Raw genomic sequence first — 11,987 nt, forward strand, 5'->3', positions numbered from 1 at the left:
GCTGGGAGGTGTCTGGTCTGGAGCCTGCCCTTGTGGCACTTGGGGAGACAGAGACGGGCCCCTGCTGGGAGCGGAATGCCTCCAGGGGCAGCCCTGGTATTGCTCCCTGCCAGGGTCCTCTGCTGCTGGCCTCACCCACCTCCACCCCTGTGTGTGCTCTCAGGGTCCCCATGAGGAAGGACTATGCATGTGGCCCCAGAGCCTGGAGGGAGCAGAGAGCTCTTTGTCTCTGGCCTGACATATCTCCTACCCCCATGGAGCTGCCCAGTCACCAAGTACAGCCTAAGGGTCTGGGTGCCAGGGCTGGTGCAGAGCACAGTGCCCCGTGCCTCCTGTTGGCACAGTCTTGTCCCAGCCCTGGTTGGGGGGGAGTTTAGCAGCCTGGGTTCAGACATGAACTCTGTCCCCTTTGGATTCCTGACCTGCTTCCTCCCCAGGGCCCTCCTCAAGGTGCCCAAGCCCTGCCCAGACGTGAGGGCCAGGTCCCGGAGGTCTCCTCTTAAATCCTAGCTTGCAGATGTCTCCTCTTGGCTGCTTTGGTCTCCATGGAAACCCTGCCCAAAGAGCCCCTGAGGGAGATCAGTATGAGCTTGGTCCTTCCCTTTTGTGTGTGTGGGAGGGGTCCCCGAGACTATGGGGCTCGTGCTCGGTGGCCCTGGGGCCCACAAAGCAGAAAAGCTGAGGTGAAGGGGGCATCACCCTTTATTGTGTGGTCTGTACAGCAAGTGGTGGGCCCCCCTGCTGAGGAAAGGAAGAGACTGCACCCTGGACCGCCATTTGGTCTCCACGGAGCCCATCCTTCTCTGTGCCCTTGACTCCAGTCTGAGCACTTCCCCTGGATCCACCTCCATCACCTGCCCCCCATGTGCTCAGGGGCATCGCCAGCCAATCAGGAGCGGGAGACAGGGCAGGTGGCAGGTCACCTGGCGCAGCAGGCCTGGGGCTCGGGCCCTGGCCCAGTGGCTGCAGAGCCCCAGGTGGAGGCAATAGTGATGGCCTCAGCCACACCGCCCTTGGGCTCCAGGTCCAGGCCCTCGTAGATGGTGGGCAGCGAGGTGTGCTGGCTTAGCCGCCGGCGCAGGCCAACCAGCAGGGCCTGGGGCAGGGAGGCCACATCCATGTTGTTGCCCAGGTCCACCCAGGCCAGTACCAGGAACTTGGCAGTGTCCTTGATGGCCTCAGTGAGCTCGCGGGCAGCGGCCCGTGTCAGCCGGTTGCCATTGAGCAGGAGCTGGGTGAGGCGGGGCAGCGTCCAGAGGCTGGGCAGCAGCTGGTGCAGCAGCTCCTCGCTCAGCCCCATGAAGCTCAGGTCCAGCACCGTGAGCCCCGCGCCCTGGCGGCCCAGGTAGCGCATGATGTGCTGCACGTCCCTCACCGACAGCAGGATCCCTGAGAGGTTCACAGTCTCCCCCACTGCCGGCAGAGTCTTCTGGAGGCTGCTCTTGAGGCTGTGGGAACTTTGCAGGTGGGGAGGGACTGAGTGAAGGCCTGGGGTGGGCAGGTCGCCACCAGCTGCAGACAGTGACCCTTCAGGGCAGCCCAAGGGGCACGTCCTAAAGAAGGGCCCATGGGTAATGCTTGGGTTCACTCTGAGCCCTAGTCTTTGGTTACAAGGGGACCTGGCTGTGAGGGTTAAGTGCACCTGTGTTAAGGCTCCATGGGCTATTGTAAAAACCTGCTGTGTGCCTGCATGGCCACACTGTCATGTCTGGCATCTCTTATTTTTATGCCAACCCAATGGGGTGGGATTGCGACCCTCTTCTGCAGAGGAGTGAACAGGCGCAGGAGGGGTGACGTCATACTTCCAAAGCCACACACCACTAAGGGGGAGCCAGGTCTCAAGTTGGGCTGCTCTGACCCCTATGCCCACACTTTTTTTTTTTCACGTGCCACTCCTCCATGGTTGACCCTGTCAGAATAAGGATAAACGTTCCTGTGGAGGAATTGGGCATCAGGCTGGTCCCCAGCCTTGGGGCAAGAGAGGGAACAGGCCCAAGGTAAGCAGGAGGGCAGTGTTGGGGGTGTGGGTGGGAACCTGCCCTAGGGGAGAGTTCCCTGTGATCTAATCCAGGGGACTGAGGAGGGTCCCCCACTGACCCCAGAACCCTCTCTAGGTCTCCTGTTATTTGAACATGGGCCCATGAGGCAGATAGGCCTGCCTGGGGCTAAGGGAGGTAGGAACACCTCCAGGGCCCTCACCTGCCAAGGCAGGGCTCAGTGTGGGTCGTTAGGCTCAAGGGGGATGGGAGGTTGGGGGGCAAACAGGAGAGCACCAGGGCTGTAGTTCTGGGCCCTGGGCCTGGCTGCCAGCAGCCCGTTCCCAGGCTGAGTCTGTGGCCACGGGGCTGTGATGGAGTGATGAGAGGGGGACCCCATGGCAGAGTGAGCCGGTGGGCTGGCCCTGGAGGCTTCAGCTTTAGGCAGCCTGGCACAGAGTTCCCAAAGGGCTGCAGGAAACTCAGGGCAAAATGGCCTTGGGCAAGAGGCTCTGCTTCTCCCAGCCTCAGTTTCCTTCCCTGCAAAATGGGAATCATGACCAGAATCTGCCTTCCTCGCAGCCTGTCATGGGGACTCTTCTGAGTCCTGCTGAGGTCATCTTGGTCCAGGGGACCAGGCCCTGTGCCAGGTGGGGGGTTGAGGGATGGGCAAAGGGCAGGAGGCAGGTCACACGGAGAGCAGCTGGGCCTGGGGGCATCTGCCCCCGTGGCCACTGGCCAGTGACAGGGCTGTAATGCAGGCCGGGGTGAGGGGCCCACAGGCAGGGCTTTCATGCAGCAGCTCTTGCTGAGAGGTGCCTGGCCAGGGACCCTGGGTTAGTGTGGTGGGCTGTAGCTGGGCTCCCTTACCTGATCTGGGTCTTCCTCTGGGGCGGGCCAGACCCTTGCTGCCGCCTGGAGTGAGGGGTGAGGTGGTAGATGAGCTGCTGGCAGATCCTGTCTGAAGAGTTCCAGAGCTTGTGGTCCTGGGGGGGCAGTGCGGTCAGGGGAGGCTGAGCCCCTCCCACCCCAGGGCCTTGGGGACCCAAGTGTGGGCATGCGCATAGTCACTCCTCACAGGTCACCGAGCCGCCCACTGGCTTTCCCCCTCCACCCCCACCCCCTACCCCGCCGTGGCCTGGCGCGGAGCCAGGGGAGGCTGCCCACTGGGAGCTGGACAGGCTGGTCTGAGGCCCGCAGTGCCCGGCGGGAGGAAGCCCAGACAATGGGCCCTTGTTCCCTGTCCTCAGGCCCTGGGCCAGAGTCTCGGGCTATCAGCCGGCTCCCTGTCCACCCTCAGCAACCCCCTGAGACTCGCCACCAGGGGAGGCAGGACCAGGCCCCTCCAGGGAGCCCTGCTCCACTGACGCCACCCCCAGGGAATAGGAACCAGCCAGGTCAGCATGCTCTTCTTCCTCTGTATCTCCAAGCGAGACAGTGTCCGTGGGGCCTGGGTCTGGGCTGCCAGGGGGGAGGGCTAAGGTTTTACAGCACCATCACCTGGCTCATGCTTGGTCCCCAGTGGGCCCTGGTGGAGGCCCGGCTTGGGCAGGATGCGGGGTGCCCTGCTTTCCACAAAGCTGGCACCGAGCATGCTCCACCACCCAGCACATTCTTTCATCCAGTCCCTCTGTTAACAGTGCTCACACTGTTAGCAAGCCCCGAGGTCATTGTGATGGCTCTAGGCTAGCCTCAGAGAACCCTCGGTGACAAGTGCACATGGACATGGCAGTTCAGAACTGGCAGGGCATGTAGTGGGCACCCCTATTTGGGGCGGGGACTCACTGTGACGAAGGGCTGGGGGCTGGGGGCTGGCCACAGACTGTCAGGAGCACCTTCAGTGCTCATGGCAGGACATCTGCAGGTGCTGACAGAGCGAGGTGGGATGGATATTCTAGCCAGACGTGGTGGCATGTGTCGGAAGATTGGAGGCTGCAGGTGGCAAGTGCCAACTCAATGTGAGGAGGGATATGCTTGTGGCTTGAGCTGCCATGGGCAGCAGTGGGCACTTGTCCCCCAGTGGGGGACGTGTGGACAAGGCTCCAGCTGAGGGCAGCTCTCTTCTGGCTCTGGGACTCGGGCTGGGTGTTTGGTTCCATAAGCGGACTTGTCAGAATGCTCTGTATGTACAGGCGAAGGGTCCACATATGACTTCCAGCTTGGGCTCCAGGGTCTGGTGCGTGAGGCTGCCCCTCAGAAAACAGGTCTACCCGACAGGTGCCTTTTCAGGGCTGGGAAAGCACAGGTCACGTGTGCTCCAGCGGCTGGCCAGCCTAAAACACTGAAACTGGCATCACACCCTAGAGAGGGATGGGGATTTGCCTAAAGCCACACACAGCAGGCCAGGTGAGGGCCAGATCCCAGCTCTCAGCCCTGGACATTCCTGACCCCTGTCAGACACATTCCTCAGCCTCACTGACTTGGGGCACTGCAGGTCGCGGGCCAGGTTCACAAGCAGGTCATGGGAGATGGGGTCCACCAGATTGAGGTAGGCCACATTCCTATATAGGATGTCTGTGAGGAGGGTCCCCTCTAGGCCCAGGTCCTACAGGTGTGAGAGCTGAGTGAGCCAGAGGTTGAGGCCTCCTATCCCAGGCCCCAGCCCAGCCAGCCAGAGCCCTTCGCATCTGTTCCCCCCTCTCCATTCCCCCCATCCCGCTGAGGGCTTGCTGGAGTTCCCCCACAGTGGTGATTGACCACCTGTCCAGGGGAAGGTGGACCCTCTAGGTGATCAGAGGGCCAGTGCATCAGGGGCCTCAGGAAGGCAATAAGTGAGTCTGGGAACTCTTAGACTGGTTCCCTGGAGGTGAGATGTTCTGCTGAGACACCCTGGCTCCTCTGATGACCCCCAAATGCCACTGCCCTCCAGCATTTCCGTCAGGCTCCTTGCCTCTGTCCCCCTGTTCCTCAGCTCTCCCAAGCCATAGCTACCATCTCTTTGCTGGCAGGTCCATACAATTCCTTTCAGGATAGAACGCTCTCAGCTCAGACTGGTGGTATCTCACTTTCTGTGCCCCAGCTCAGTAAAGGGAGCCAACATCCCCATCCTCATGGCACTTGGGCCAGAGCCCAAGAATCACCCCATACTCTTCCATTAATGGCCCCACCATGCCCAGGCCACTGCTCATGAGCTTCAGGCCTTATCCCCCAACAGCCCCCTCCCAAGCTCCCCCTGTCTAGTCCCCCCATGTGCTGCTAGAGCTTTATGGAACATGTACTTGTGCTTGACCCCATAACCCCTTCCCGGACCCAACACTGTCAAGGTTGTGCCATGGCAGAGACTTGCTCATAGTGTACAGTCTCAGCCTCCCACCCCTGACACAGATCCCACCACTGGGTCTCTGGCCTGCTCTGGCCTTCCTGCCTTCACTTGGCCTCCTCTTCCTGTTATTCCCATAGGTCTGGGGTGGTGCTTTTGAGGGACATGTTTAGAGGATATACCTACAAACCAAGGGGCAGGCATTGCTAGGAGGGGCCGCCCAGGGCAGAGAGCAACATGCTCTGTGCCTAAGCCCAGGGCACAGGAATCCAGGCCAGGCTGGAGTGCCCTGGTGCCATAACCACAGAGTCCCTGTAGGTTATGGGGCAGGACAGGCCCCATAACTTCAAATCCCAACCTCTGGGACAATGTCGGGGGCAACCTAGCTGGTTCTCCAGCTCAAATGGCCATCCTGTGCCTGGGGCTCCAGATGCCACGCCAGGCAGAGATCCGTGTGCGGCTCTGCTGTTTGAATTTTAAACACTTTAAGTTGCAGATGCCAGCTAGGGAGGATCCAGAAGGGAGGGGTGGCTGGTGAGCCTGGGCTGACCCAGACAGGGTCCCAGACTAAAGCCTACCTTTTGCTGGTCTGGACAGCTCCTCTTAAAGGGCCTTTCCCGGCTGCTGAACCCAGAGAAAGAAAAGCCAGTGCAGCAAGAGCAGCAGAGCTGGGAGACTGGAGTTTGGGCTCTGGCCTTGGCTGGCTTCCAGTTTGCTCTGTGACGCTAGTCTCACTATTTTTCTCCAAGCCTCAGTTTCCCATTTCTAAGCATCCACCTTCAGGCCAAAGACCACCCGCTGAGCTGATTTTAGTTTACTGAATGGGGCAGGTTGTGGTGGCAGCTGCTGCAGGGTGTAGGGATGTGGACAAGAGGGAAGTGGATTGTCCAGTGGTGATGCTGGGACCAGAACCCATGTTTCCACGGCTCAGGTACCTGGTGTATTTGGAAGCAGAGCTCCCTCCCTCCAGATGCGGTGCTGTCATGCCAGGTGTGTGTACTCACTGGGCATGAGCTGCCTGTTAAGATGGGCACTGTGTGCTGTGGCTGCCCTGCCATGGTGCCATGGTGAGGTTGCACCTGCTGACCTGTGGTGGGCTGTCACTTCCAAAGTCCTCTGTCAGGGTCCAGGGTAGCCCCTCCCTTCACTCTGGAGTGGCCAGCTGCTCTTCCCAGTGCACCTCAGTACAAAGCGATCACACCCACCTGCCACTCCTGCCTGCCACCTCCTTTCTTGTTGAGGCCTGAATGTGGGTTCATAGCTCCAGGCTTGGGGCACCCTCAACACCCACAACTGACCTCAAACCCCAGAGACGTGGAGAGTTACAGGATCTCCTCCAAAATCACTGTCGCCCTCTCCATTCTAGCCCACTGCCCTCCCTCCCTCGCCCCCTGCAGCCAGTCTTACCCTCCCCTCTAACCCGCCCGGCCCTGGGCGCCCCAGGCCAGTCCCACATCGCCTCCCGCCCCTCTCCGGCCTCCACCCCGGCTGGCCCGCTCCTTCTCTCGCCTGGCGCAGGAGGCGCAGCAGCTGCCGGGCGCGCTCGGGCCGCCGCTCGCGGAGCATAGACTGGATCTCGCGGAGCCAGCGCACCCGGCGCTCATACGGCGCAGGCCCGCACCCCGCCGCCGCCCCGGCCTCCAAGCCGGCGTCAGGCCGGGCCCGCGGGCCCAGCCGCGCCCCCATGGCCGCCGCGCTCTGGGTGGGCGCAGAGAAGGCTGGACACCCGGCCGTTTGCGCCCCGCCTCCGGCCCCGCCCCCCCGGCCCGCCCTGCCCGGGATCCGCAGAGTGGGCCGGGCCGGATCGGTGGAAGGGAGGAGGGTTCCTGCTGGGGGCCCTGGAGCTTCTATACTCTGTTTGGGGGTTTCGCTGGGGGAGGCCCTGTGGGTTTGGGGGTCTAGCTGAGGAAGGCCCTGGCTTCCCTGTCTCGAGGCGCAGGAACGGGAGCCGCCCGGGGAGGCTCTGAGCCGGGGTGGTGCCTGTCAACCCTCTGGGCCCCAGTGCTGATTGTGGAAGTCACATTGGTGGTGCCAAGAGCACAAGCCTTGGAGTCAGGGCGGGGTGGATGGGAGTTCTGCTGCCCTTCCCCAGCTTTAGGCAGTGCCTGCACCTGCTTTCAGAATCCCCACTCCCACCCCGCATCGAGCAATTGGAGAGGACACTCCTGCATCGAAGTGTTGGGCAGACTTGGGCAGGCCTGTCCCTCTGACAGTCACCTGGGAGATAAATGGGATGGGGAGTGCTGGTCCACCATCTAAGCACAGCTCTGGGCAGGCCAGGAGCAGGCCAGCTGCACCTACCCCATGGCTTCCCTCCCAGGCAGCAGGTTTGAGCTAGGGACCCATTAGCTAGAGGGGCCTTTGTTGGAGGCCTGCTGCCCCTTATAGCACCCCCCACCCAGCTCTGGGCCCCTCATGTTCCAGGGCTAGGGAGCATTTGGTGCGCCAGGCTTCAGACCTGGACTCCCACAGCAAGGAGGGTGCATCCAGCCTGGGAGGACAGTATAGCCCAGCAGGGGTGCCAGGGGGGTGAGCACAGACAGCCATGGGAGGAGGGAAGGGATGGCCATCCAAGGGTCCTTCTTCCTCTGGGTTAAGAATTGTCCCCCAGGAGGGTGTCCAGAGACAGAGTCCTAGGCTCTGTGATTCCCTTGGGGCTGAGCCCCTGAAACAAGGTAGAGGGCTTACCACCCACTGAACCCTGTTGTTGCCTGCTGTTAGGTACCCTCATCAGGCCTGTTTCTGGGGCTTCCCTATCCTGGGTACCTCTCTTTCCTGCCATCTGCCAGCTGGACTCAGCCACCTCCCCTCCCTCCTCTGTAGCCAGCTTGTCCTGGGGCCACCTTGGCACCACAGGTTTCCTCCCTGGCAAACCTACATGATTGCTGGGCCCTCCTCCAGAGCCAAGGCGTCATCACTATACTGACGTGGTGGTGAAGGGGACCAGAGACTTCGGCAGCAGCTCCATTGTTGCTCAGGGGCCTCCTAGACCCCCTGCTGGCAGCCTGGTAAGACCTCCCCCCATCCCCAGTTTCAGGTCTGGAGCCAGAGCTGGGATGTGTCCCAGATCCTAACCATATCCTTCCAGAGGCTGAGTCAGGCCTGGACATTGTCCCTTCAAATGTGAGAAGGCCAAGGTGGGGTTTAGGGTCCAGGGGAAGAGAGGGCTGATCCTGGAAGTCATGAAGGGGGCAATGCAGGTGATGGCAGAGGAGAGATGCCCAGAGCTTGGTGTCCTGGGGAAAGTGGAGAATACTCCCCAGCACACCGTCTCTCCCATCCCACCCTCTGTATCCTTGGCTGAGAGATTCCTGGAGGACATTGTGCAGGAAAGGAGGGAGGGTGGCCTCTAGGCCCAAATCCCTCAGCCTCCCTTGGCGGGGGCGGGGGGTGACTAGGGTGACTCTTTTTGGCCTAACCAGAGACAGAGCTGGGCTCTTAGGACAAGGGTGTGGCCTCCCTCTGTCTCGCCTCCATGTGTACTTAACTTGAGGCTGCTCTAAGCAGCAGAGCTGTATCTGTGGGAACTCTGTGGGTTGTGGAGGTTGTGGTGTAGCCCTCTCAGCCCCCAGGGTCGTTGTGGAGGTTCAGGGGCTTGAACCCAGACTCCAGGGCAGCCAGTGAGCCTAGGGAACCAGAAAGTCAGGTGGGAGGGACACAGCCAGACCCCGGGCCCTGCTGGGGGCATCCTGGGCCTCAAGTGGGACCCACCAGGAGGCAGGTAGTGCTGACAGTCGGTGGTGCAGCTGGAGTAACGGGGACCAAGGTCCAGATGACCCAGCAGGTGGGGCGGAGGGTTATGGACAGGGCTGCAGCTGGACCTGTCCCACCTTTGGGCCTCTTGTCTCCCCACCCAGTGGGATAGGCCAAGCTCAGGAGGAGGAAGGCCAGCCCAGGGCTGGTGGTACCTCAGCAAATAGCCAGGTGCCACTGAGCCTCTTGGCAGCCACGGCAAAGGATGCAGGATGGTTTCAGAACTCACTAGAAAGAAGGAAGCAGGCGGACACTCTATGGGGACAGTTTCCCCTGGAGCCGGCTCTAAGGGACAGGTGGTAAGCTTTCTGCAGACCCAGGAATCACCATGGGGGTCCACAGTTGTGGACTCAGGCCTCAGATTCAAATGCTGTGGACCTGCCCCCTTTGGGTATACACACATGGGCAAAGTAGGGAGCTGTATTAGTTTTCTGTGGCTGTCATAACAAAGTACCACAGATGTGGTGGTTTAAAACGACAGAAGCTTATTGCCTCCCAGTTCTGGAGGCCAGAAGTCTGAGGCCAAGGTGCTGGCAGGGCTGTGCTCTCAAAAGGTGCCAGAGAAGCAGTTTTCTGTGCCTGTTGCTGGCATCTGGTGGTGGCTGGCAGTCCTTGGCACCCCTTGGCTTGTGTGCCTCCATGCTCACAGGCCTTCTCTGTGTCTGTGTCTCTCTTCACACATCCTTCTTACAGGGACCCTGGTTATGGGATCTAGGCCCCCCCCTAACGCTGTATGAGTGCATCTTAGCTAATGACCTCTCTGAAGACTGTTTCCAATATGGTCACATTTGCAACTCCTGGGTGGACATGGATTCGAGGGCAAACTCTTCATCCTGCTACAGCAGCTTCTGCAAAACTGTTTTCCTGTCTGTAAAATGTGGGAAAGGAAATGTCCACCTGGCAAAGATCTTGCAGGATTGGATGGCAAGGAAGGCGCCTGGCACACATGATGTTGGGTGTGTGTAGGCGCTAACCAGTCTTCGTGGCTTCTTAGCGAGTCGGCACAGCCACCTGACAGCCATCACACATCATTTGGTGGTGATTACTGGGCCCTGCGGTTACTTTAGACAAAGCAGCAGAAGGCTGACGGAGCAGGAGAGGTGGAGGGTCTCTGAGTCCCAGGGGAAGCAGTCAAGGACCAGGAGGCAGAGGAGGGCTTCCACAGGTGGCCTTGAGGTTGGAGTTTTGAGAAGAGTTCCAAGGTGAACTCCCAGCAGGAGGGCAGCACGTGAACCCTGGAGGAAAGGGCAGGGTCCCAGTTGACAGGGGTTTATCTAGAGGGCCACGTGCGCCTTTGAAGTTTTTCAGTGGGGGCGGGGACTTCTCTGAGTGCTGGGGCTTCGGCAGGAAAGAGCGGAGGGGCTGGGCACCCTGAGAAGTTGCCAGGTGAGAGAAGGAGAAGATAGGAAGGGTGGGACCACTGACCAGGACCAGTGAGGATGCTCGGACTGCGGCCCAGGACTAGGCTCTGATAACGCAGCTGGTAGAGACCGGGGGAGGGTAGCTGCCTAGCTCAGGTTTGGGCTTGTTGGTTGACCTGAGGCGTCTGAAATGCCAGCCAGGATGTTTCAGCAGCAGGACCCAGCTAGAGAGTAACCGAGTCCATCCAGCGGGAAGGGGCGAAGGGAGCCAAAGAGATGCTGGGAAAAGGGGTACAAGGGGCAATTTCTGTAAGCCCAAGCAGGCTGAACAGGGGGTGTGTGGAAAGAGTGGAACAGTTGGAGATTCTGCTGTGGTTCGGCAGGTTAAGAACCTGACTAGGAACCATTAGGTTGTAGGTTCGATACCTGGCCTCGCTCAGTGGGTTAAGGATCCGGTATTGCTGAGCTTCAGCGTAGTTTACAGATGCGGCTCACATCCGGTGTTGCTGTGGCTGTGGTGTAGGTGGGTGGCTGCAGCTCCAATTTGACCCCTAGCCTGGGAACCTCTATATGCCACAGGTTCAGCCATTTAAAAAAAAAGAAAAAGAGTGGGGCAGTTTTGGTATCAGTAAGACCACAGGTCCACTTTGCCCCGGGGAAGGGCAGGTAGGGGCCGGGGAGGAGGGGCATGGATGAGTGGGCATTGCATCCCTCCCCCCAACAGACAGGCGTGTGCAGGCTCTCCAGGAGTCCAGGTCATATGCTGGGGTTGGGGCTGGGGTGTGGATGAGACTCAGCCCTCCTCCCCTACCCCCTGGAGCTTCCAGACACCACAGATAATTATGAGGTGATGTGATAAATGCTACCTATGCGGAGAGCCATGGGCAGGGAAGACAGGGCAGCCAGGAGAGGGGGCACTTATGACCTCTGAGCTGCCCCTCAGGGAGGCTCAGAGGCAGCTGCAGGCTGGAGGTAGCTGGCACTTACAGCAGGCTGTTCCCAGTGGATCTGCCTGTCAACTATTTTAATCACCTCTGCTGTCCAGATAGAAGACTGAGATCAGGAAGAGGGGCCCAGGGCCAGCAGGGCTGGGACTACAGAGCCCACGCCCTTGGCTGTGCTGCCATCCTGCCTCTGAGTTTGGGACTTGGTCCACCATGTGCCAGACTGGTCCTGCTGCCAGGAGTTCCCAAGTGTCAACAAGCTGATATCTCTGGAGGCCCATTCATCTGATTGAGCTCCAACCTCTTTGCTCACATCAAAGGTGGGTGCTGAGATGGTGAACAGCTGCAAGGGCGCCAGCGGGTATCTGGGCCGCAAGGGCTCCACCTGTGCCTGCAGTTGGCCAGGGCTCACCTCCCTGCCATCCCTAGGCCACAGCAGCCCCTTCACCAAGCTGAGGTTCTCCTTCCATGCCTTTATTGTGGTTCACATAGCTCTGAGAAACAGTGGCCAAGCAGCCACAGGGTGTGGGATGACCCCTGATCCCTTGCTCTTTGGCCTCAGACAACAGGCAGGGTGTTAAACCAGGCCCACCTGAAGCAGGGGCAGAAGGCATTCTAAGAAGGCAAATTGGGGCTTGATGTTGGGAAGAACTTGCAAACCAATTACAGTCTCGCTGCCCTTAGAGATAGTGAG

At 60.0% G+C, this 11,987-nt stretch overlaps 1 protein-coding gene across 1 annotated transcript; it reads right to left on the bottom strand.

Moving 5' to 3' along the window:
• Positions 1–684: 684 nt before the first annotated feature.
• On the bottom strand, positions 685–6,921 carry LRRC75B (leucine rich repeat containing 75B). Its single transcript, XM_047762024.1, has 4 exons — positions 6,745–6,921; positions 4,393–4,521; positions 2,847–2,962; positions 685–1,448 (listed from the first exon to the last, which is right to left on the bottom strand). Exons 1-4 carry the CDS (start codon positions 6,919–6,921, stop codon positions 920–922), a joined length of 951 nt encoding a protein of 316 aa, XP_047617980.1. The 3' UTR covers positions 685–919.
• Between the last annotated feature and the right edge of the window lie 5,066 nt (positions 6,922–11,987).

Source organism: Phacochoerus africanus, chromosome 15 (assembly GCF_016906955.1).
Source record: "Phacochoerus africanus isolate WHEZ1 chromosome 15, ROS_Pafr_v1, whole genome shotgun sequence".
NCBI classification, from domain to species: Eukaryota; Metazoa; Chordata; class Mammalia; order Artiodactyla; family Suidae; genus Phacochoerus; species Phacochoerus africanus.

Coding starts and splice junctions, on each gene's coding strand:
- LRRC75B (XM_047762024.1), bottom strand. CDS start 6,921: ATGGGGGCGCGGCTGGGCCCGCGGGCCCGGCCTGACGCCGGCTTGGAG. Junction 4,522..6,744: donor TGCTGCGCCTCCTGCGCCAG/GCGAGAGAAGGA, acceptor TCACACCTGTAG/GACCTGGGCCTAGAGGGGAC. Junction 1,449..2,846: donor CAGAGGAAGACCCAGATCAG/GTAAGGGAGCCC, acceptor AAGTTCCCACAG/CCTCAAGAGCAGCCTCCAGA.